This window comes from Lolium perenne, chromosome 2 (assembly GCF_019359855.2).
Source record: "Lolium perenne isolate Kyuss_39 chromosome 2, Kyuss_2.0, whole genome shotgun sequence".
Lineage (NCBI taxonomy): Eukaryota > Viridiplantae > Streptophyta > Magnoliopsida > Poales > Poaceae > Lolium > Lolium perenne.
Genome location: NC_067245.2, coordinates 91,532,945 through 91,558,927, shown reverse-complemented (window position 1 = coordinate 91,558,927; position 25,983 = coordinate 91,532,945). Strand labels below are relative to the sequence as shown.

The window sequence follows — 25,983 nt, the reverse complement described above, 5'->3', positions numbered from 1 at the left end:
TAGAAATAAAAATAAATTAGATTCCATGCAAGAGCTAGCTCTTTTGTCATAACCAAAAATTGATACGATTGATTCAACCAAATACTCCGTATAACATACTAGAGCGTTGAAAATTGCGATTATATGGTTCACGAGTAAGTAGGTTCCACTGTCCATACACCGCAAGGGAGGGGAGATTAATCAAACCAGTTGTGCGTGCACATTGCGCGGTTATGGCGTAGTCATCAATTGATTTGCAGAAAACGTCGTGATCTGATATTTGATCTTTCTCATCACCTATGTGGTTCCATTCCGTTCCAACTTGCCCTGTGGTCAGTTCTGTGACATTTTGAGTGGATATACTGAAAGTCGTTTTGCACTCCCTGTCACGCACGGCAGGACGATGCTTGCAGCTCTGGTAATTCTCCTGTTCTCCCTGCCGGCGCCGTCGGCCGGTGACCGGTCGTTCTGCCCCGACGTCGCCAACGGCACGTACAACCCGAACAGCGCCTACAGCTCCAACCTGGGATCCCTCGCCGATGATCTTATCGCCAGAGCCACGGATTCGCACTCGGCCACTGGCACGGCCGGCACCGGCTCCGAGAAGGTCTACGGCGCCGTGCTCTGCCGAGGGGACTCCACCGGCGCCGACTGCGGCAGGAGCCTCCGGGAAGCCTTCGACGGGACCATAAACGCCAGCAGCACCGGTGCCGTATGCGCGCTCCACAGGGACGTGGCGCTCTACTCCGAGCTGTACCAGCTCCGCCTCTCCGACCAGGACTTCCTCTCCACCTTCAGCAACGCGCCGGAGTGGGTCGATGGCACCAACCTGAACCTTGTGCCGGCTGCCGAGACCAGGCAGTTTGACGAGCTAGTCAGCAAGCTGACGAGAACGCTCGCCGAGACAGCGGCGACGCGGCCGGACAGGTACGCGACCACCGACGCGCCGTGGTCGTCGGAGGAGAGGCAACGGAAGCTGTACGGGCTGGCGCAGTGCACGCAGGACATGCCGCCACAGCGCTGCCGCGCTTGCCTCGGCGGCCTCTTCGCCGAGATGCGGCAGAAGATCGGCAGCGGCAGGATGGGCGGGGCGATTCATGGCGCGCGGTGCACGCTCCGGTACGAGACGGGCACCCAGTTCTTTACTGCCACAGGCAAGTTGTTGCCTATGTTATTTGAGGAAAATTCTAACTGAAAATATCTCGCACCTACTCATACCACGCAGATCCTTAAACTCAAACAATTCAGGACGTAACCGAGAAGCTGAGAATCCAGATTCCCGATTCACTTCTGTCCTGAACATTGATTCCCCTTTTTCCCTTCTGACATGAACCTTGTAAAGCTATACAAAATACCGTTCACTCATTTTTTTCCCCGATATGGGAATAGCTCCAGCCTATGTACTACGGCTTTTATTTCATTATTATCAAACTGTCTGTCTCGGCAACGGTAAAAACTATGCAATTATTACAATTCACGGATCACTCAAAATTTCAACGTAAATCAGCCACCTAAAAAATGGCAGCAACCAAGGATCAGCAAGTGAGCCAACGGTCAAGCTGCCAACCGCACCGGCTGAATAAATCCTGAGCGACCGTCTTCAAACGGCTGCACCCAAAATCCATGTCCTGGCGCTGCCCTTCCGACTAGAGACATAATCACGTAGGGTCCAGTGGATAGCAAGAGGGATAACCTATAAAAAAAAGTGGCACGATTTGATTTTTTTAAATGAGATCATTTCGCACATGCCACACTGTCCATAAGAGAGCAGAAATACCAACTCATTAAAATAAATGTTGTATAGTTTTATCATGGTCACAAAACCTACATTTTGTATTACCCTACCAATTCCTTTTAATGAGATTATCCTTCGTTAAAATGAATTTTCTATGAAGGAACCACATAAAAATCCTAATTTTCAGTGGTTCTTTGATTTTCCAAATGTATTTACATAGATATTTTGTATGCACATTCAAATAGTCAAGATACATAGACTAGAACTCCTTTGAAGCCGTTAATGTCCAGCAGAAAACATCCTTAGCATCAGAAAGCTTAATCTCAATCAAGCGACTAAGTGCATCCATCTTGCCCACTTTTGCTCGTCTAAGTTTCGTGTAAAATCTATATTTAGAGGCAGACCCTGCATCACGTTGGCGACCAAGACATCTTTATGATTGACAATGCGGTATAGAGAAGGGTATTGTTGCGCTAAAGGCTTGTTCCCTAAGCAAATATCCTCCCAAAAGCGAGTATCTAAGCCATTCCCAACTTCAAAGAAACCCTTAGAAAAGAAATCATCTTTAACTTTCATTAGTCCTTTCCAAAAAGGAGAATCATTTGGTTTAACTTTCACTTGCGACGGAGTATTAGAATGGAGATATTTATTTTGTCGAAGCTCTTGCCACACTCCTTCTTCATTCATAAGCTTAAACAACCATTTACTTAGAAGGCACCTATTTTTAATATCAAGAACTTCAATTCCAAGTCCCCCTTGATCTTTTGGCCAACAGATAATATTCCACTTAGTAAGCCTATACTTTCTTTTGACATATGAATCATCTCTCTTACAATATTCAGGGCAACACAAGGGCCATGCACTATTGATCATTGGTACAGTGTACTCCCTCCTGATCCTCAGTACGCGTTTGCTTTTCTGTGTCCTATACATCATAAGGCGAAGAAAAAAAGGTAAGCCATTCAATAATGTTACATGCTTTAATGATGATAGTGGCAGCTAGACCACTACCAGTTAATCCAGTTTCCTGTAAAACTGATGGAGAGATGTACATTCAGGGAAAATAAACTCCACGGAGCAGCCCAAGAACATAGATGAAATCCTGAGGCTTTGGAAGATGGAAGATACCGGTTCTGAGTTCGCCTTGTATGATTTCTCACAAATTGCAGATGCCACGGACAACTTCGCACCTGCCAAAATATTAGGAGAGGGTGGGTTTGGGCCTGTTTACAAGGTATTTTTCTTTCTATTCGTATGGCAATGTCACATGTATCATTAGCATATGATGGGCTTCCTCTAGAAAAACAAAATTAAGATGGCACCATTTAAAATTATACATGACAATTGATACTTTTTCTAGGGAGTTTTTCCTGATGGACAAAAGGTAGCAATTAAAAAACTTGCCGCACAGTCAAGACAAGGTCTAATGGAATTCAAAAATGAGATCCAACTGGTAGCAAAACTTCAGCACAGGAATCTTGTTATGCTGCTTGGCTGTTGCGTCCATGGAGAAGAGAAGATACTTATCTATGAATACATGACAAACAAAAGCTTGGACTACTTCATTTTTGGTATGTTCTGGAGTAATAATTTTCTAATGCACAATTGTATGCCTTCCCCTCTGTAGTACTAACACTATGGCCCTATGTTATATTATTTGCAGATCCGATCAGAAGGACATCATTAAACTGGATGATACGATTTAAAATAGTTGAAGGAGTAGCACAAGGGCTTCTCTACCTTCATGAGCATTCACGACTGCGTATCATCCATAGGGATTTGAAAGCAAGCAACATTCTGTTAGACTCTGAGTTAAATCCTAAGATTTCTGATTTCGGAATGGCAAGGATATTTCCATCAGATGCCACTCAAGAGAAAGCAAGCAGACTTGTTGGAACATAGTAAGTACAGCACATGAGTAAATTACCTATTATTCTTTCTAACCCATGCATTTGGGTTCTGACTACGGCATGTAATCTTTCCTAGTGGTTACATGGCTCCTGAATATGCCTTTGGGGGCCTTCTCTCGATCAAGTCAGATGTTTTCAGTTTTGGGGTACTGCTACTTGAGATTATAAGTGGAAAGAGGAGTGCAGGATTTCAGCACTCTGGCGATGGAGAATTTCCCAATCTTCTTCAATATGTAAGAAAGTGAAAATCTTAAAGATTGGTGCATTGTACATTTTTCTTTTCCAAGAATTGTAGGTTTATTTAATTCTTTCATGCGTTATTGACTATAGTTTGTATGCAAAAATAGCAGTAGATATATATGGATTCCCTTATCGTCAGAGCTATGTAAGAACCCTATTTTTCAGGCATGGCAAATGTGGAAAGAAGGGAGATGGCATGAATTTGTTGATCAATCGTTTGGTGATGAATACAAACCAGGAGATATGAGGAAATATCTTACGTTGGCACTGATGTGTGTCCAAGTGAAAGCGGTAGACCGTCCCACTATGTCTGATATTGTTGCAATGCTTGGCAGCGACGACATAACCATACCAGAGCCAAGGCAACCAGCTTACTCCTGTACCGGAGTAGATGCGTCAGTAAACATCAATGTATCATGCACCAGAAATGATATAAGCTTCACTACTATAGATGGTAGATAAATGATCATTCGTTTCATCGGCAAAGTGTGTGACTACTGGTATTGGGTGTTCTTCTGGTGGTAAATAACTAACAGCATGCTGTTTGTATTCATTTGTGGCTCAGAACTTACATACCTCACACGTTTGTCCTGTCACTGCATACTTATTTTCCATTATGGCCCATATTTGCAATTTCGGACTACCAGAATATACAGATACCTGTTCTGAAACTTTATAGCACAAGAACGAGCACACAACCTGCATGATGCTAGGTAGATACATCTACATAGTCTCACTACTATCTACCGTCAGATTGTGATCCACATCATGCTTTGGTTCACACTTTTTATGTCTCTAAACTCCACAACATTGTACTCACCATGAAGAACCAATTCATATTTTGTTTGTAATATTCCATCCATATGCATGTTAAAAATGAAAAGGAATTTCTGATAAAGTGATAGTTGAGTCTAGACCAATATTGGCCTTGACAGTACTGTGAAATTGATTTCACCAAGATGTGAAATGAAGATGTGCTACAATGGATAGTTTCGGTGTAGAATATTCATATATGATTTACATGTATGTGCAAGTTTCAGAAAGACATATTTCCCAAATTGTGCAAATGTGCAAGTTCACACGGGATTGATAAGTATGGCAGCACCTGTGTGTGTAAAACTGCAAATAAGTCCACTGCTTACAGTTGGACCAAATTGAACGTCAAAACCCCATTCAAGTAGGACTCTTTCTCTACCCTCCTTTCTAGGAAATGGTGATGTCCCCATCAGTCATCCTGTCAATTCGAAGAGAAATGTCTAACTTAGACCAGTTTAGTCTCAACAGTCATTTCGTGAGAACTTTCAATACCTTTACCGCTTGGTAGACAAAAGAGAAGATGGTATTTGACACTCATCCATTACAGCTTGATTAGTACTTCTGCAACACAGATAGGCCAAAGACCATTGCTCGGTAGTAAACTGGAAGGATGCTGGTGTTATCTCTCTTAGTTCTCTTCTCCTTCTCAGCATCTTCGGCAGGCCAGGCAATCTGTAGTGACAATAATGGCGGCATGTACATGCCAAACAATACCTACAAAGACAACCTCATATCCCTCGCCAAGTTACTGTTTGCTAGCGCCGCTGAGGAGCACTCAGCCGTTGGCGGGGCTGGCACAGGACCAGACAAGGTCTACGGTGCAGTGCTTTGTCGGGGCGATTCTGACAGCTCCGACTGTCATAAGCGCCTAACCAAGGCCCTTGATGAAGCAATCAACAGCAAAGCTGGTGACTCTTACTCTCTCCAGAGCAATAAGGATGTGACCTACTACTACGATGAATACCAGGCACAGATAAGCTTCTCCGACAAGGACTTCCTTTCCAGCTTCAGCAACATGCCCAGGTGCACCGTGAATACTAACCTGAATTCTGTGACGGCCACTGTAACCGAGCGTTTCGAAGATCTTGTCACCAAACTGATAGATGCCCTTGCCGATGTTGTGGTGAGTCAAGCAGATAAATATGCAGTCGGCAAGGTGTGGTTTGAGGAGACAGGACAGACAGTGTACGCGATGGCTCAGTGCATACATGACATGCCATATGAGCGCTGTGCGGTGTGCCTAGATGACATCATCTCTCACAGGCAGAGTAACATCAGCGCTGGTCAGATGGGAGCGGCATTTCTTGGGGTCTGGTGCACATTGCGTTATGAGACGGATACACAGTTCTTCACTGCTACCAAGATGCTATCGCTCAATGCGCTCCCAAGAAGTAGGTTTTCCTTGAATGGCTTCCCTGATTTCCTAACGAAATTATCATAATCTCTTGACCACTCTAGTAGTTAGAATTGCCTTTGTCCTATGAAGGCAAGGACTTCTATCAAGTGAGTGTTTGGAAGGGTTTTTTTTCGGTGGACTTTGGGAAGGGCTGGAAAAGGGAGGGAAACTTATCCAAACATATGCTGAACTAAATTACTAGGAACCAAGAACCTACACCGCCTTAGTATTTCAGATAGGAATAGACACCTCCCTCCGGCCTTCAGTTTCTTTCTGATATAAGTCTTCTCTGATGTGGACATGATGCTGGGAGACAAAATTTGGCAATAAAGATGACAATTTAGATTTATCTGTTTCTTTCAAACTCATGTCACACCTCATTTAAGAGTTAAGAAGCTTTATCCAGTAGTTGGAAGTGTTCCTTCAGTTATGATGCATGCAGTCATAGCAAAAACATGAAGTTTCAACAACGCTTTACATAATTTCTCATTGGTTTATCAAAACAGAGTTTCATTGGAATTTTATGTGAATGTACAGGTAAAACACACTTTTTTCGATGGAACAATGCAGTCTTGGTCAGCGTTGGAGGTTTCCTACTAGTACTATTCATGTCTTGCTTGGTATTCCATATATGGATCAACACACAACGAAGAAGAGGTATGCATTGTCATCAGTTCAACACTGCATAAGATAATATTTTCCATGCTTAATTTTTCTCCATACATCTATGAAGAACATACAGTCTCATAACTGTTGTTCTTTCAGAACAAACAGTGTTTAAACTACGACGGCTGTACTTGTCAATACAAGTTGCAATAAATCTTTGGAGGACGGGAGGAGCCAACCCAGAATTTTCACTGTATGATTTCTACCAGATAAAAGAGGCTACAAATAACTTCTCAGTCGATAACAAACTGGGACACGGTGGCTTCGGTCCTGTATATAAGGTGATTGCATACTTTCATTGTAAATGATATCTGATTTTTCTTAAAAAAATATCTCACTCAAAATCAAAAGTAAACATTCACTTGCTAGACTTCTTTTGTCTGAATATTATCCTTGGTTGTCAATTGTATTACTTATAGTCACCAGTGAAAAAGGAATGCATTCTGCGACTATGCATAATTTAACCTTTTCCCCTTTCGTATAAATTTACGAACTTAGTACTCAAACAGTCAAACCAATTGTGCATGATAACATATGAACTTGTTTCTGCTTTTCCCGATCTCAGGGCCGATTGAGAAGTGGACTTAAAATAGCAGTCAAGAGACTGGAGACGTGTTCTTTGCAAGGTTTACTGGAGTTCCAGAATGAAATTCAACTTATAGCAAAGCTTCAACACAAAAATCTCGTTAAACTGCTGGGATGTTGCATTCAAGGAGATCGAGAAAAGTTGCTTGTATATGAATACTTGGAAAACAAAAGCCTAGACTATTTCATTTTTGGTAACACCTTCTACTTTTGATGTGCTGGAAGCCCGGCACAAGATATTATTTGTAGTTTGGCAAGATGCTATAGTTAATTATACATGTTCTGCAGATATGGTTAAAGGAGCGCAATTAAACTGGTCAAACCGTTTGCACATAATTGATGGGACAGCTCAAGGTCTTCTTTATCTTCACAACTACTCACGATTATGTGTTGTTCATCGGGATTTGAAAGCAAGTAACATTCTCTTGGACAGTGTGATGAATCCAAAAATATCTGATTTTGGGATGGCTAGAATTTTCTGCTCAAATATGGCAGAGTCAAATACCACCAGAATAGTGGGCACACAGTAAGAACATACACACATGTTCACTTTTATTTATTATCAAATACGGTGGTGCTTCTTTTGGACGAAAATGGAAAAAGAAGCACCAAAGCATCTTATCAAATTAATCTTAAAATTGTACCTTTTGCATTAGTGATTTGTTCATTTTTATTTCCATTGCCCAGTGGCTACATACCTCCTGAGTATGCTTTTGAGGGGGTTTGCTCGATCAAGACAGATGTATTTAGCTTTGGCATATTGATTCTGGAAATAATAACTGGAAAGAGGACAGCCCACTTCTACCAATACAATGGAAAACTATATAATCTCGTCGCATACGTGAGTGGAGTTACCCTAGACCACAATTTAAATTTCTATGCATGCACATTTGCTTTATCATGCCATTTTATTATTTTTCAATATTTGACAAAATCAAAATATTTTGATGACAGGCCTGGCAACTTTGGATAGATGGAAAATGGGGTGACATGATTTATTGTCCAACAGGGAACAAATATGATGAGATAGAAAGGTGCATTCATGTGGCACTTTTATGTGTTCAAGAAAGTGCGGAGGACCGACCTGCTATGGAGCGTGTTGTCACAATGCTAAACACCAAGAACATGAGCTTACCCCCGCCTATGCAACCGGCTTACTTCCATGTAAATCCAAGTGAGGAAGAAGTTTCATCATGTAACATTACTATAAGCATCACATTAGAGAGGTAGCACCACATAGTCATCAATTCTCAGAAATATACTAGTTGCATTAGTTAAGTTTATCTGCACCCAAAGGAAATAATTGGCATTAACATAGTGATCTCTATGCACATCTATTTGTCTTATTTTTTTTTATCCGGATATGTTATACCTTTTTGTTTCTGGGTGCAAACTTTATTGTACTTATTCTCTTTCGACTGAAGTTAAAGCATGTTGAAGACTTATATCACCATTTGGAAGTTGCAACATACTGAACAAAGTTAAACAGAAATGAGAATTTATTGTGATGTTCTAGAGTTACACGTTCCTACCATGAACAACATAAAACAATAGCAAGCAGTACTTTTCAAACGACTGGACGAAACTAAGGGGAGTGAGAACCAACAGTGTGAGCACAGAAACTGCTAACATTGTAGTCACAAACGGTAATTTGAGTACGCTAGAAAAGTGAAATTGACAATCCTAGAGAAGTACTGACACGAAAAGGAATTCCAGATAATGGCACAACTATTTCCTGGCTATCCAGGCATATATAACCACATTTTCTCCAATTATTTCATCTCAATCCTCAACCCAATGCAGCAATTCATATTATGGGAGCAGGTAACAAAATAAATACAGTTTTGATGCAAAGGCCGGGGGATGCCTCCTTTTCGAAAAAAAGGTTAACAGAATACAGTGTCCCCATGACACCATGAACGAATCGAAAATGGAACTGCGACGCCGATTCTCTACTGTAATCCAAAACTAAAACGGGAGATGAGTTACAGAGACGAACCGGGGGCTCCCGTTTGCTCCAGGTAGGCGATATTAGGTCAAACACGCTGTCGGGAAGCCGGGACGGCCGACGCACGCCGCCGCCATCGCTGTCTCGGGTAGGGTGCTCCAGCGACGGTTGCCGGCGCGAGCGCCTGCGCCCTGCGAGGAGCTTACTCTGGGCCCAACCTCCATAAGACCCATGAAACAAGTATCATCGGGAGGGGCCTGTAGCACTCCCACTGGGCTGACAGGCGCTGACTTTAGTCAGGCCTCACAAGGGTTAAACTGGAAGGAAATTTTCCGATTGCCTAGGATCTGGCCCAAGGATTGTTTCTTGTTTTGGAGGAAGGCCAAAGGATATTTGACCTTGGATTATCTCCAACAAACTTTTTTCCATTTTTTCCCCTAAACTCCTACAACATGTAGAAAAAATATCATATGCCAACATAAAAGGTTGCTCTCCTTTTTTTAGATAGAAGGCTCAAATGAGCTCGACTTTGGATAAACGAAGCCATCAACTGGCTAGGCAAAGTATATCAGCTACTTTCTCTGCTCCATATTAATAGACTCAACTTTATCTAAATTCGCATGCATCTAGTCTAATACTTAACTAGATACATAGAAATCTAGATAAAATTGAGTCCATTAATATGAACCGGAGGGAGTACAAAATGAAGCGGAGAGAACAAAGTATCATATGCCAACATAAAAAGGTTGCTCTCCTTTTTCACCTTGAGCTTGTGTAGGCCGGTGTTGTTGGTTTGTGGCACACCATCATTTTGCCCTATATGATTTTTTTGTACATGATGATGTAAGAGCTATTGAAGATGTCCATAGTTCGTGGCAGCTAGTTTGTAGTTTTGGTGCTTCGAAATGAGAGTCGTCTCTAGTCTATGGTCGTTGTTTTCACCTTCAATTTCCAACATGGCAAGCATATTCAAATTTTTTCTATGAATGTAATTTCTCCGCTAAGATTTTGAGTTTGACATTTTGTTTATAGGTCTCCCTCCTATATCTTGTTCGTGATGTGTTTTCTCCGGTGCTTCCACAGCGTTCGAACTAGTGGAGTGGGTTCAACATATATGGATCTCCTGATTGTCGCAACACTTTAGTATTTCTTGGCATTCAGCTTTGATATCAATATCCCATGATATTTGCATGCAATCCAATGTAATGTCAAGCCTATGAATGTCTATGTCCAAAGAGATCCCTAGTGTTTTGTTTGATGTTGTTTCCAATGTAATGTTAAGCCTCTGAATGTCTACGGTCCAAACAGAGCCCTAGTGTTTTGTTTGATGCTGTTTCCAATGTAATCAAAGGCGGAGCTGGGCCCCAGGCTACACGGGCCATGGCCCGGGGCGTGAAAAAATACCAGCCTACTATACTAGAGGTTGGCCTGGGGCGCAGCCTAGCCCAGTTAGGCCTGCCCTTACATGCTCGTTTTGATCGAGCCTAGCGACGCAGCAGATACGCACGCGTAGGAGGCAGCGACGAAGCCCCAGCTAGCCACCGCCGCCCGCTCGTTCCGGTCCAGCACCGCCCACTGCCCACTTGTCCAGCGCCGGTCACCCGCTACCCACTTTTCCAGCGCCGGCTGATACGCCTCAAACGTATCTATAATTTCTTATGTTCCATGCTAGTTTTATGACAATCCCTACATGTTTTGTTCACACTTTATGTCATTATTATGCATTTTCCGGAACTAACCTATTGACGAGATGCCGAAGTGCCAGTTCCTGTTTTCTGTTGTTTTTTGGTTTCAGGAATCCTAGTAAGGAAATATTCTCGGAATCGGACGAAATCAATGCCCAGCATCCTATTTTTCCACGAAGCTTCCAGAACACCCGAGAGCCAGCAGAGGGGGGCCACAGGGCCACCAGATGACAGGGTGGCGCGGCCAGGGCCTGGGTCGCGCCCCCCTATTGTGTCAACGCCTCGTCAGCCTTCCGACTCCGCCTCTTCGCCTATTTAAAGGTCCCTGACCTAAATCTTCGATACGAAAAAGCCACGGTACGAGAAACCTTCCAGAGCCGCCGCCATCGCGAAGCCAAGATCTGGGGGACAGGAGTCTCTGTTCCGGCACGCCGCCGGGACGGGGAAGTGCCCCCGGAAGGCATCTCCATCGACACCACCGCCATCTTCATCACCGCTGCTGTCTCCCATGAGGAGGGAGTAGTTCTCCATCGAGGCTAAGGGCTGTACCGGTAGCTATGTGGTTAATCTCTCTCCTATGTACTTCAATACAATGATCTCATGAGCTGCCTTACATGATTGAGATTCATATGAGTTTTGTATCACTATTAATCTATGTGCTACTCTTGTGATGTTATTAAAGTAGTCTATTCCTCCTTCACGGTGTAATGGTGACAGTGTGTGCATTGTGCAGTACTTGGCGTAGGTTATGATCATAATCTCTTGTAGGTTATGGAGTTAATTATTACTATGATAGTATTGATGTGATTTATTCCCCCTTCATAGTGTAAAGGTGACAGTGTGTATGCTATGTTAGTACTCGGTTTAAATTGCAAAGATCTATTATGGTCTAAGGTTACTTAAATATGAATACCGAATGTTGTGGAGCTTGTTAACTCCGGCATTGAGGTGCTCTTGTAGCTCTACACAACGAATGGTGTTTATTATCAAACAAGAGTATATGTAGCACAAAGGAAGAGAACTTATTTATTTATGTGATCAATGTTGAGAGTGTCCACTAGTGAAAGTATGATCCCTAGGCCTTGTTTCCAAATACTGCAATCATCGCTTGTTTACTGTTCTACTGCATGTTTACTTCCTGCAATATTACTACCATCAACTGCACGCCAGCAAGCACTTTTCTGGCGCCGTTACTACTGCTCATATTCATTTATACCACTTGTATTTCACTATCTCTTCGCCGAACTAGTGCACCTATACATCTGACAAGTGTATTAGGTGTGTTGGGGACACAAGAGACTTCTTGTATCGTGATTGCAGGGTTGCTTGAGAGGGATATCTTTGACCTCTTCCTCCCTGAGTTCGATAAACCTTGGGTGATCCACTTAAGAGAAACTTGCTGCTGTTCTACAAACCTCTGCTCTTGGAGGCTCAACACTGTCTACAAGAATAGAAGCACCCGTAGACATCAAGCACTTTTCTGGCACCGTTGCCGGGGAGGAAAGGTAAAAGGCACTCATACTCCGGTCCCAGGTAACTAAGTTATTTTCTGTTGTCGTTGTAAGTGCTCGAAGCTATTTCCTTTAGATCCTGCAATTGCATCTTTTTGTCTCTTGTTTTACACTAGTAAGGCTTAATGGAAGACAACAACAAAATGAGAGATCTTTATGAACTTTATCTTGAATTAGGACATGATGTGTTTGAAGAGAAAATTAAAAAACCCATGGAACTTATGCATGCTAATGGGAATGTTATTAGTATGAATGCTTTGAACACCATTGTTGCTAATGCTATGGAAGAATTTAAGCTTGGGGAGGTCAGTTTTGATGAAAATGATCTCTTTAGTCCTCCGGATATTGAGGAGAAAGTTTATGTTGATTATGATATGCCTCCTATTTATGATGATTATAATGATAGTGGTCTTTTGGTGCCGCCTACTATGGAGGATAAAGTCTAATATGATGATACTATACCTCCTATATTTGATGATGAGAATAATAATGATAGCTACTTTGTTGAATTTGCTCCCACTACAACTAATAAAATTGATTATGCTTATGTGGAGAGTAATGATACTTTTATGCCTGTGAATAAGAATGCTTTATGTGATACTTATATTGTTGAGTTTGTTCATGATGCCTCTGAAAGTTATTATGAGAGAGGAAAATATGGTTGTAGAAATTTTCATGTTACTAAAACACCTCTCTATATGCTGAAATCTTTGAAGTTACACTGGTTTTATCTTCCTATGCTTGTTACTTTGCTCTTCATGAACTTGTTTATTTACAAGATTCCTATGCATAGGAAGCATGTTAGACTTAAATGTGTTTTTAATTTGCTTCTTGATGCTCTCTTTTGCTTCAACTCTTATTTCTTGCAAGTGCATCATTAAAATTACTGAGCCCATCTTAATGGCTATAAAGAAAGCACTTCTTGGGAGATAACCCATGTGTTTATTTTACTACAACACTTTTTGTTTTATATTTGAGTCTTGGAAGTTGTTACTACTGTAGCAACCTCTCCTTATCTTATTTTCTTGCATTGTTGTGCCAAGTAAAGTCTTTGATAGTAGGGTTGATACTAGATTTGGATTACTGCGCAGAAACAGATTTCTGTCTGTCACGAATTTGGGCAGGGTTCTCTGTAGATAACTCAGAAAAATCTGCCAATTTACGTGCGTGATCCTCAGATATGTACGCAACTTTCATTCAATTTGAGCATTTTCATCTGAGCAAGTCCAGTGCCTCTTAAAAATTCGTCTTTACGGACTGTTCTGTTTTGACAGATTCTGCCTTTTATTTCGTATTGCCTCTTTTGCTGTGTTGGATGGATTTCTTTGTTCCATTAACTTCCAGTAGCTTTGGGCAATGTCCAGAAGTGTTAAGAATGATTGTGTCACCTCTGAACATGTGAAATTTTTGATTATGCACTAACCCTCTAATGAGATTGTTTTGAGTTTGGTGTGGAGGAAGTTTTCAAGGGTCAAGAGAGGAGGGTGATATACTATGATCTAGAAGAGTGAAAAGTCTAAGCTTGGGGATGCCCCCGTGGTTCATCCCTGCATATTTCAAGAAGACTCAAGCATCTAAGCTTGGGGATGCCCAAGGCATCCCCTTCTTCATCGACAATTTATCAGGTCACTTCTCTTGAAACTATATTTTTATTCGGTCACATCTTATGCACTTTACTTGGAGCGTCTGTTTGTTTTTGTTTTGTTTGAATAAGTTCATCCTTGTGTGGGAGAGAGACACGCTCCGCTGGTTCGTATGAACACATGTGTTCTTAGCTTTTAATGTTCATAGCGAAGGTTGAAACTGCATCGTTCATTGTTATATGGTTGGAAATAGAAAATGCTGCATGTGGTAATTGGTATAATGTCTTGAATAATTTGATACTTGGCAATTGTTGTGCTCATATAGATCATGTTTAAGCTCTTGCATCATGTACTTTGCACCTATTAATGAAGAACTACATAGAGCTTGTTAAAATTTGGTTTGCATGATTGGTCTCTCTAAGTCTAGATATTTTCTGGTTAAGGTGTTTGAACAACAAGGAAGACAATGTAAAGTCTTATAATGCTTACAATATGTTCATATGTGAGTCTTGCTGCACCGTTTTATACTTGAGTTTGCTTCAAACAACCTTGCTAGCCTAGCCTTGTATTGAGAGGGAATTCTTCTCGTGCATCCAAATCCTTGAGCCAAAACACTATGCCATTTGTGTCCACCATACCTACCTACTACATGGTATTTCCTGCCATTCCAAGCAAATACTTCATGTGCTACCTTTAAACAATTCAAAAGTCATTATCTCTTATTTGTATCAATGTTTTATAGCTCATGAGGAAGTATGTGGTGTTTATCTTTCAACCTTGTCATTTATTTCTGACAGACTTTCACAATGGACTAGTGGCTTCATCCGCTTATCCAATAATTTTGCAAAAAGAGCTGGCAATGGGGTTCCCAGCCCCAATTAATTAACTTGCATTAATAATTCTCTTCACATGTTTTTCTCTGATTCATCAGTAAGCAACTTAATTTTGCAAATAGACACCCCTCCATGGTATGAGATTGTTGGAAGGCACCCGAGGATTCGGTTAGCCATGGCTTGAGAAAGAAAAGGTTGGGAGGAGTGTCATCTAAAAAATAAAAAATAAACTAAAATATATGTGTAAACAAAAGAGAAGAGGGATGATCTACCTTGCTGGTAGAGACAACGTCCTTCATGGGAGCCGCTCTTGAAAGTCTGGTTGATAAGGTAGTTAGAGTACCCATTACCATTCGTTGACAACAACAAACACCTCTCAAAACTTTACTTTTATGCTCTCTATATGATTTCAAAACTTGAAAAGCTCTAGCACATGATTTAATCCCTGCTTCCCTCTGCGAAGGGCCATTCTTTTACTTTATGTTGAGTCAGTTTATCTACTTTCTTCCATCTTAGAAGCAAACACTTGTGTCAACTGTGTGCATTGATTCTTACATGTTTACCTATTGCACTTGTTATATTGCTTTATGTTGACAACTATCCATGAGATATACATGTTACAAGTTGAAAGCAATTGCTGAAACTTAATCATCCTTTGTGTTGTTTCAAAGCTTTCTACTAAGAATTTATTGCTTATGAGTTAACTCTTATGCAAGACTTATTGATACTTGTCTTGAAAGTACTATTCATAAAAAGTCTTTGCTATATGATTCATTTGTTTACTCATTGTCTTCATCATTGCTTCGAATCGCTGCATTCATCTCATATGCTTTACAATAATGTTGATCAAAGATTATGTTGGTAGCATGTCACTTAAGAAATTATCATTGTTATCGTTTACCTACTTGAGGGCGAGTAGGAACTAAGCTAGGGGATGCTTGATACGTCTCAAACGTATCTATAATTTCTTATGTTCCATGCTAGTTTTATGACAATACCTACATGTTTTGTTCACACTTTATGTCATTATTATGCATTTTTCGGAACTAACCTATTGACGAGATGCCAAAGTGCCAGTTCCTGTTTTCTGCTGTTTTTGGTTTCAGGAATCCTAGTAAGGAAATATTCTCGGAATCGGACGAAATCAATGCCCAGCATCCTATTTTTCCACGAAGCTTCCAGAACACCCGAGAGCCAGCAGAGGGGGGCCACAGGGCCACCAGATGACAGGGTGGCGCGGCCAGGGCCTGGGCCGCGCCCCCCTATTGTGTCACCGCCTCGTCAGCCTTCCGACTCCGCCTCTTCGCCTATTTAAAGGTCCCTGACCTAAATCTTCGATACGAAAAAGCCACGGTACGAGAAACCTTCCAGAGCCGCCGCCATCGCGAAGCCAAGATCTGGGGGACAGGAGTCTCTGTTTCGGCATGCCGCCGGGACGGGGAAGTACCCCCGGAAGGCATCTCCATCGACACCACCGCCATCTTCATCACCGCTGCTGTCTCCCATGAGGAGGGAGTAGTTCTCCATCGAGGCTAAGGGCTGTACCGGTAGCTATGTGGTTAATCTCTCTCCTATGTACTTCAATACAATGATCTCATGAGCTGCCTTACATGATTGAGATTCATATGAGTTTTGTATCACTATTAATCTATGTGCTACTCTTGTGATGTTATTAAAGTAGTCTATTCCTCCTTCACGGTGTAATGGTGACAGTGTGTGCATCGTGTAGTATTGGCGTAGGTTATGATCATAATCTCTTGTAGGTTATGGAGTTAATTATTACTATGATAGTATTGATGTGATTTATTCCCCCTTCATAGTGTAAAGGTGACAGTGTGTACGCTATGTTAGTACTCGGTTTAAATTGCAAAGATCTATTTGGCTCTAAGGTTACTTAAACATGAATACCGAATGTTGTGGAGCTTGTTAACTCCGGCATTGAGGTGCTCTTGTAGCCCTACACAGCGAATGGTGTTTGTTATCAAACAAGAGTATATGTAGCACAAAGGAAGAGAACTTATTTATTTATGTGATCAATGTTGAGAGTGTCCACTAGTGAAAGTATGATCCCTAGGCCTTGTTTCCAAATACTGCAATCATCGCTTGTTTACTGTTCTACTGCATGTTTACTTCCTGCAATATTACTACCATCAACTGCACGCCAGCAAGCACTTTTCTGGCGCCATTACTACTGCTTATATTCATTCATCCCACTTGTATTTCACTATCTCTTCGCCGAACTAGTGCACCTATACATCTGACAAGTGTATTAGGTGTGTTGGGGATACAAGAGACTTCTTGTATCGTGATTGCAGGGTTGCTTGAGAGGGATATCTTTGACCTCTTCATCCCTGAGTTCGATAAACCTTGGGTGATCCACTTAAGGGAAACTTGCAGCTATTCTACAAACCTCTGCTCTTGGAGGCCCAACACTGTCTACAAGAATAGAAGCACCCGTAGACATCACCGGCCGCCCGCTATCGCCGCCTGCCCGCCGCCCTCCGGCCTCCCAGCGCCTCGCCGCGTGACCGCGCCCCGACTTGACTGTGCTATGTATTCCCCTCAAATTCCCCCTTTTTGTTGTTCTGCGCCTCTGCCCCTTCTAAATCTTGATTTCCTCTTACAATTATATTGTTTAGATTTTGCCTTTACGTGCTCTCCCCTCTGCCTTGACGTGGTTTGCTTAATTTTTCTTCGATTTATATTGTCTATTGCGATATCTTACGTTCGGAGTAGAAACACCATTGATAAAGTGTTTACATTCGAATTAGTTATCGAACTTAGCTTCAGAGCTTGTATTCTGCTATGCCTTAAACTAGGGTAATTTTCTTCAAATTTTTTGGCCCCTTAGTTTTTGGCCCGGGGCGTAAACAATTCCTGACTACGCCACTGAATATAATGTTAAGCCTCTGAATGTCTACGTCCAAACAGAGCCCTAGTGTTTTGTTTGATGTTGTTTTTTCAACAAGTGGGATATGCTTTTATTATATTCATTTTATTATACAGATTAGATATTAGATATTGCCATATATCTAGTTGGTGGATGTAGGAATAATATCGGCAGCTTTCAATGGATTCTTCCTCACAACATGCAACAGTTTAAGTTTAATCTGTTCCTATATTTTATCTTCCATCATTGATGAAGAAAAAAAAATACTTGTCTGACTCTATGAATATGATTGATTCCATCAAACAAATCAGTACTTAATTTTCCTCGAGATCTGATAACGGATGTCATGGTTTCTAAATTGGCCGAACATTACATCCTTTTGTTTTCATATGTGGGTGTAGGACCCGGAACCGGTGATGTTTCCAAGTTCGAAATGGAAATTTCAAGTTCTTAACCACTTTATACAAAGATTTAAGTTGCATATATTTGGTTTTGCGTGGGATTATGATAATATCGCTTGTGAAATCCGTATTTTCTCTTTGTACTTTGTGTTTGCTTTACCCTGCTTTCTCTACTTTTGTCTAAGTTTCTACAAAAAAATTATAAAAGCACATCATAACACAATTATGCAACCACAAAATTAACCTAAGCACCCAAAGACTAAATTTATGTTGAAGTTTGAACTTCAGCTTAAATTCATGTGCCGCATAAAGAATTTGCTCCAACTTGAGCCTTATAAAATGTAAACATGCCATACACTAAAGCCTTGTACGATGAGAGTGCTTAAAGAGGTGGTTACAAAAATAAACTATGCTTTTTCTTAAGCATCAGTGCTTATTTCTATGTGAGAGGTACCTAGTTAAGAATCTTGTATTCTTAAGAAAACCCAATTTATTTTCTAGGCATCTTGCTAAGCATATTGCATTGTACATGCCTTCAACTAGCAAGGCAATCCGTAAGCAATGTCCACTGTGTTTAGATGCAATGAATTGGGCTTGAAATTGGGAAATTGAAATTCAAGACCCGAATTCCGCCGTTTGGATACGCAAAGAATTAAGATCGGAAAACGTTGTTCAATTCCAACCCGCGCCCCTCCGAAGCGCTTTTTCTGGCTCGCCAATTCGGAGGGCCAGACCTTCGTATTGCCTTGGACCGCGACGTCTCCGTGCCCGAGCCACGACGGAGCAGTCCCCAAGTCTCCCACGAGGTCCGCCGTCCGCACTCTACACTGCCCTCCTCTCCTTCTCCAACCTCCGCGTCCGCCCATCCATGGACCTCCCCCAAACCCTTGTTGGAGAGGCGGGAGCTGGAACGGCGCGGGATGGGATGCCGCGGCCGTCGGCGTTAAGGGTGGTGGCGGGAGGCGGCGGAGAGCGCTTTGGTCCGGTGATATCCATCTGGCGCTACTCGAGTCATAGCCTGAACAGCTGAACCTCGCGCTGAGACAGGGCCCCGCTTCCCCATGGGTCGGCATCTTTTGCCTCACATGTGACCTCGGCAGCGACATGTCTCCCCATCGAGAGGAGAAACGCCCAAATTCTGAATCAACCACGACGGAGCACTCTGGCTTGCTTGATGCGGGTCTTTCTTTCTTTCTTTCTTTTGACATGTGCTTGATGTAAGTCAGCTAGGAATCAATCGACTGGATAGTGGATACTAGATTAATCAACTAGCTAGATCCTTGTTAGTTGGTACTAGATCAATTTGGTGAACATACGTGTGTGTGTTTCTCAGCGAAAAGTATTTCGATGAACTAGTTTTTTTTTTTTTTTTTTTTGAAACGGGGGCAAAAGCTTTGCCCCATTCTATTAATTAAGAAGAAGGTTCGACATGAGAGAACATGCCAAGAAGTAGTACATTAAGCTTACACGAATTACTCTCGCGGCATTATATTGCCCAAATTTTTGGCACCCGCTAAAACCCATAAACGTGCCTCATGCTTAATCTTATCGAAGACTACTTGCGCCGGCGCGCTTTTAGCCCGGAAGACCCTAGCATTCCTTTCATTCCACACTTCCCAAGCAACTAGCAAGGTGATAGAAGCCATGGCCTTGCGGTTGGGCATGCCTCCTCCCGCCATGAAGGACCACCACTCGGCCGTGTTGAGATTTGCCCATTGCATAGGGTGAAGCTCATTGAGCCCTGCCACTCTTTAAGGAGGCCCCAAATGCGAATGGTGAAGCGGCAATGGACGAAGAGGTGGTCGATAGATTCCGTGTATTGTTTGCAAAGAGGACAAAGCCCACAATTTGGCCACCCTCGCTTGGCCAACCGGTCGGCCGTCCAAATCCTTCCTTGGTTGACAAGCCATGCAAAAAAATTCACCTTTGGTGGTGCCCATGCTTTCCATATTGTCTTGTACATAGGCGAGATGGTGGACCCGATGAAGTGCAACTCATAAGCCGACTTGGTCGTGTATTGCCCATTAGGCGTAAGCTTCCAAGAGATGTCGTCCTCCACCTCCGGGTCAAGGTTGACATTAGAGATAAGGGCCCAAAGGTCGACAAATTGGGAGAGGTGTTCTTCGGTGAAGGAGTTATCTAAGGTGATTTTGCTTATCCAAGCATCATCGCAAAGAGCTTGTGAGACCTTCCAATTCTTCCTCTTGGAAGCAACAAAAATTAGAGGGGCAATGTCAATCGGTTTTCTCCCTTGGAGCCAAGGGGCATGCCAAAAGGGCGTCTTCTTCCCATTCCCAAGCGTGATGGCGGTAGCTGCATAGAACATGTCCATGTCTTCATCAGAGCAAGGGTTCCTGGAGCCGATCCAAATCTTGGAAGGGTCTTTCCACTCAAGCCAAGGCCATCGTAAACGAAGCGCTGTCGCAAACTTCTCCAAGTGAAGAACACCGAGGCCCCCTAGCTTCTTAGGGCGGCACACCATATCCCAGTTGACTTTACACTTAGCCCCGGTGGTAGTGTCCTTGGCGGACCAAAGGAAGGCTCTCTGAATCTTGTTGATGAATTTGATAGTGCCCGGAGGGATGCATAGGGGGGTGAGGTGGTAGATGGCTTGAGAGGTGATCACCGATTTTACCAAGGCGGTGCGGCCGGCCGTGGTGATGAGCTTGCCATTCCAAGTGGGGAGCTTGTTTACGCATTTGTCCTCAAGATGTTGGAAGTCCCCTCTCTTCAAACACCAAACGGAGAGCGGAAGCCCAAGGTACCAAAGCGGGAAGGAAGCGATGGTGGCAGGGATGTCCGCGAGAATGTCATTCAAGTTGAGATTGGTGCAACGTATAGGGACGATAGAGCTTTTCTGCAGGTTGGTGCAAAGACCCGTGACCTCGCCAAAGTTATGTAAGATGGATGCCAGATTTGTGATGTCCTCCTTGAATGGTGCCACGAACACCGCCGCGTCGTCCGCATAGAGAGAAGTCCTCACCGGCGAGCCGCGGCCGCTGATCTTGTGAAGGAGCCCATGAGCCGTGGCAATATCCAGGAGTTGTGATAGAGGGTCGATGGCGAGGACGAACAAAAGGGGGGAGAGGGGATCTCCCTGTCTCAGCCCTCTCCCATGGAGAATCGGTGCGCCGGCCACCCCATTAAGGAGGACTCTCGAGGTCGCGGTCGTGAGGAGGGCAACCACCCAGTTTCGGAATCTACTAGGGAACCCTCTCTTTTGCATGAGGTCAACAATGTATTCCTATCTCACGGAGTCAAAAGCCTTTCGAATGTCTAACTTGAAGAGAAGGGCCGGGGTCTTGTTCCTATGTAGTCTCGTGGCAAAGTTTTTGACATAGAGAAAATTGTCGTGGATGCTTCGCTTTTTGATGAATGCGCTTTGTGCATGCGAGACAAGATCGTCCATATGAGGGGTGAGCCGGAGGGCAAGAGCTTTGGCGATAATCTTGGCAAGGCCGTGAATCAAGCTTATGGGCCGGTAATCCGAGATCTCTTCCGCCCCTTCCTTTTTGGGTAGGAGAGCGATGTTTGCAGAGTTTAACCAATGGAAATTCTCCGCGTGCTGGCTTCCAAACAAGTGCACCACATTCATGATGTCAACTTTGATAATATCCCAACACCTTCGGAAGAAAGCCCCAGAAAAGCCGTCTGGGCCGGGCGCCTTGTCAGTAGGCATTTGCATGATCGCATTCTTGATTTCCTCCTCAGAGAAAGGATTTCCCAAGTCGTGAAGGTCGGGGTTCTCGAAGTGTAGCACATCCCAGTTGAAGTCGCAAGTTCTAGGCAGCCCTTTGCCAAAAGCCGTCTTGAAGTGGCTATGGACAATATGTTCCTTGGCATGGTGTTCCGTGACCCAACCTTGGTTGAACTTGAGCCGGTGTATATGATTCTTCCTTCGCCTAGCATTGACCCTCAAGTGAATGAACTTGGTGTTGGCGTCTCCTTCTCTAAGACAAGTAACCCGGGCACATTGTTGCTTTCTTGCCCTTTCAATGGTCGCGAGGGCTATGGCCTTCCTCTTTAAGCGGTTCATGAGATCAATCTCCGCCACTGAAAGGCGCCGGCTTTCTTGCGCAATGTCAAAGTGGAGGATGACAAGCAAAGCGGCATGCATTGTAACCTTGGTATTTGAGAAAAGGCGCCGACCCCATTTAGATAGTGCCTTCCCGGTATTTCTCAGCTTATGGAACAGCCTTTGGCAGGGCTCAAGGTGAGGGGAGGGTGCATCCCAGGCATGTTGTACTACCTCGTCGAAGCCAGGAATCCGCAGCCAAAATTTTTCAAATCTGAACGTCCTTGGTCTCCGCGGGCCACTATCGTCAGCAAGGAGCAGGGGGCAGTGGTCCGAAAGGGATGAGGAAAGCGCATGGAGAACATGAGAGTCGAAGGTCAAGTCCCAAGCTGTGTTGCAGAAGAAAGCGTCGAGCTTGCAGAGAGTGGGGTCAGCTCTTCTGTTTGACCAAGTGAATCGTCGATTTTGCAAGTGTATCTCATTTAGCTCGCAAGCATGCAAAGCAGCCCGGAAGCGGTTGATGCGGCGACGGTTGACATTTCCTTTATTCTTGTCCCGAGCGCGGCGAATTTGGTTGAAGTCCCCCAAAGCAAGCCACCGGGTCCCTTGCGGCGGTTTATGCCCAATCAACTCATTGAAAAAGTCGTGTTTCCGGTTAGAAGCGGTGGGGCCATAGACACCGGTAATCTTAAAATCTCCCTCGCCGTTGGAGTTTAGGACATGCACATCTGCCGACATGCAAAATTCAGTGGTTATCACGTTTGTCACATCCACCACCGTGTTATCCCAAAGAAGCAGAATACCTCCCCGTGTTCCAATCGCCGGCTTTTCAGCGAAACTCCTGAGTCTGTTGCCGCCAATATAGCAGGCGTCAAACTGCGAGATGGGTTGCAGCTTGGTCTCTTGCAAACAGACAATGTGGCAAGACGAGGCGGAGATCGTTTCATGCACAGTGTCCCGCCGATCCTGATCATTCAGGCCCCTGGTGTTCCAGCCCATGATGTTAACAATTTGCTCAATCATTGGCAACTGTAGCAACCCAGGATATATGCTTGCAAGCACGCTTTAGAAGTGGAGCTAGCGTTGTAGCAGCAAGCCCAGCTGGGACGAACAAAACGGCAAGGCAGACAGCAACCCAGGTTATGCGTTTGCAAACATACTTTAGAGGTAGAACTAGCATTGTAGCAACAAATATCACGTACAGTACTCGATAACACACAGAAGAGCCCAGCTGGTACATGCACCAGGCAAATTGGGCGACACAAGTTTCGACCACAGCAAAGCAGTAGTTTTTTGCTAACATTGGAAACTAGAAGCAACAGGAAGCATAGCAAAGCAGCATCATCCTTAGGCATCCTCGCCGCCATCCGCGACGAACAGGTCCTGGTCCATAGCCGCCGCACCGCCATGACCAATCAGCGCCTCATCAGTAGCCTCATCTTGGAAGTCATCCAGCTTGAAGAGGGCGCGCATAGCACCCAGCACATCATCCGGCACCCTTCCTTGGAATCGTCTTGCAAACTCGTCCATGGCCTTCGCTGTGATCTCCTCTCCATCCTGCACTATGCCCAGACCCCTGCAAACCATCATCTCTGCCTTGCCAGCGATCGGAGCCCTGTTGCGCCTTGCTGCACCGCGCGCGCCCTTCTGCCTCAAGGAGAAACTGACGGTGCGTGCAATGGCAACTCCGGCCATCGTCTTCCTTCGCGGGACCGGGCGCAGAGGTGGGGAGGACATGGGAGGCGACAGCAATGGCTCACGAGCCGCGGCAAAGAGAGGCCCCAGCTCCACAGTCTTGTCCGCACCATGGGCGTCGCTGCATAGGGACAGGGTCGGGCTGGTGTCAGCAGGCGTGCGCGCCGGCGAATTGCCATCGCCAAAGGTTGGCGTGCGCTGGTCCGGAGAGGCATCAAAGCCAGGAGGACGGACCGGCCCCTCGACGTCGATGAGGGAGGCCGGGGAAAGAGAGGCCAGGGAGCGCCTAGCCCCTGCCGACGCTGCTGCAGCCGGTGAGAGTGTGAGCCGCAGCTCCATGCCATTGGTCCTGGACATGAGGAGCTCAGCATATCCCGCGCCTTTCTCCGAGGGTGACGAGGGGATGACCGAAGTTGGAGAGGAGGGCGGGTCTGGGGTTGTCGGTGGAGTTCTGGCTGCCCTCGACCGGCGTCTGGAGGAGCGAGGGGACGCCGAGCGTGCCCTGCCCCTGCCCCTGCCCAGGTGATCATCCTCAGCAGGCTCGCTCAGGCCAAAGCCCAAGTGGCGCGGCATGCCAAGCTCGAACCCCACGACCTGCGTCTCGTCTTGTCCTTGGAGAGCTTCATCGCCGCTACCCTCCATTGCATTGAGCTCAAGGATGGGTGCGCCGTCCGGCGCCGCCTGCCCCAAGGCCTGCTCATCCTCCAGCACCTCAATGACCGGCACGGCCTCCAGTTGGGCAGTTGGAGCCACCAGAGGCAGTATTGCACCCTGTGCATCCTCAACAGCCACCAGAGGCAGCATTGCACCCTGTGCATCCTCAACAGCCACCAGGCCAGGGACCGGCCCATTGACCTCAGAGCTTCTTCTTCTACCGCCATGGCTCGAGCGGTCGCGCTCCCGCTGGCGCTCTCGGTCCTGCCTGGCCCTGCCGTCGTCCCGCGCCCTGGAGCCCGTGGCGCGCGAAAGGCTGCGACGCAGCGTGTTGCTCCATCCGCGCGAGGCATTCCGGCCCCGGCGATCGTGTCCTTCCTCGTCGTCGATGAACTAGTGAGCTAACCGCATAGCACGAACGCTGAAACCGAGCAGACCACGTGATGATATGGTTTCTACACAAGTCTGTATGGTCTAAACTCAATAGAACATCAAATTCTACAGTTTATACATCCAAACATGAATTTGAATCGAGTACAACCTTTAATTCTAACAGCAAATTCTAAACACATCCAAACAATAGAATGCAAATTGGAAGCCAATTCGTTTTTATCTTAGATTTAGAATTTTCAGTCCAATTCAATTCCATGCCTGATTCTATGCATTCAAACACTACAGACATTGCTAGCGAGCAGATCCCCGTGACGATAGCATCAATAAAATAGAAAATGCTTTTCTGCTTCCAAAAAAAAAATACAAAATAAACAAATGGGCCTAAATAGACTGGACGATGTAGCCATGCATGACACCTGGGCGTACTGTCTGTGCCTTTTCTTCAGGATAAAATAACGGGCGCGTCTAGCGGGCGGCCGTGTGCCAGTCCGTAGTTTCTGGCGGTCGTCCAGTTTAGGAAAGTTCCTGTGATCTCTCACAGAAACGGAAAGCAAAATACGGTCTTCCTCCTTCTTTATCTCGATCTGTTTCCTCCATGAACGAAACTCTCCGGCCATGGCCACGGCACCGTGGGGATCCCGCTCTTCGATAACGGCGTCCTCTCGCCGGGCGCGACGCCGAGCCGCCGGATCCGCCGTCCGTGCACCGCGCTGGCCTTCGTCGTTACTCTGCTCGCCCTGGCCGTCGTGATCCTTGGCGCCGGCGCCGCCCCGGCTGGCCTTCCTCCGCGAGGGAATCCCACCCCGGGTGGTCTCAGGCGCATCCGCCGCCGTTCGTGGCCGATATCGAGCCCGCATCGCCACCGTTCCCAATTAGCGCTGCACATCACGCCACGAGCCGCCGCACACCCCTCTGCTCAGCGAGCTGCCTGAGCTCCAATCCAGTGCTCCGGTGGCTGGCAACCAGAGCTCATCGTCCCGGGCTCTTCCGGTGTCCGCGTGCGGCGGCTGCTCCTGGTGCCCGCAGCACACCCCCATGTGTTGCTCCT

At 45.0% G+C, this 25,983-nt stretch overlaps 2 protein-coding genes and 1 long non-coding RNA gene across 5 annotated transcripts; 2 read left to right on the top strand and 1 right to left on the bottom strand.

Moving 5' to 3' along the window:
* The first annotated feature begins 282 nt into the window (after nt 1-282).
* LOC127333247 (putative cysteine-rich receptor-like protein kinase 20) lies at nt 283-4,455 on the top strand. 2 transcript variants are annotated; one of them, XM_051359587.2, is made up of 7 exons: nt 283-1,133; nt 2,557-2,667; nt 2,773-2,948; nt 3,075-3,285; nt 3,378-3,615; nt 3,701-3,857; nt 4,030-4,455. In XM_051359587.2, exons 1-7 carry the CDS (start codon nt 383-385, stop codon nt 4,324-4,326), a joined length of 1,941 nt encoding a protein of 646 aa, XP_051215547.1. In that variant the 5' UTR covers nt 283-382; the 3' UTR covers nt 4,327-4,455. The 2 variants fall into 2 exon arrangements, with proteins under 2 accessions (XP_051215547.1, XP_051215548.1); XM_051359588.2 differs by having other exon boundaries at nt 940-1,098; nt 4,030-4,417.
* LOC127333248 (uncharacterized) lies at nt 2,344-9,514 on the bottom strand. 2 transcript variants are annotated; one of them, XR_007871032.2, is made up of 3 exons: nt 9,327-9,514; nt 4,125-4,241; nt 2,344-2,904 (listed from the first exon to the last, which is right to left on the bottom strand). It is a non-coding gene; the product is annotated as an uncharacterized lncRNA (long non-coding RNA). The 2 variants fall into 2 exon arrangements; XR_007871033.2 differs by lacking the exon at nt 9,327-9,514 and adding an exon at nt 4,970-5,059.
* Nucleotides 5,291-8,557, top strand: LOC127333246 (cysteine-rich receptor-like protein kinase 19). The gene is made up of 7 exons (XM_051359585.2): nt 5,291-6,071; nt 6,614-6,733; nt 6,842-7,023; nt 7,308-7,521; nt 7,616-7,853; nt 8,015-8,168; nt 8,282-8,557. The coding sequence occupies exons 1-7, from the start codon at nt 5,291-5,293 to the stop codon at nt 8,555-8,557; spliced, it is 1,965 nt and encodes a 654-aa protein (XP_051215545.1).
* Nucleotides 9,515-25,983: the final 16,469 nt, after the last annotated feature.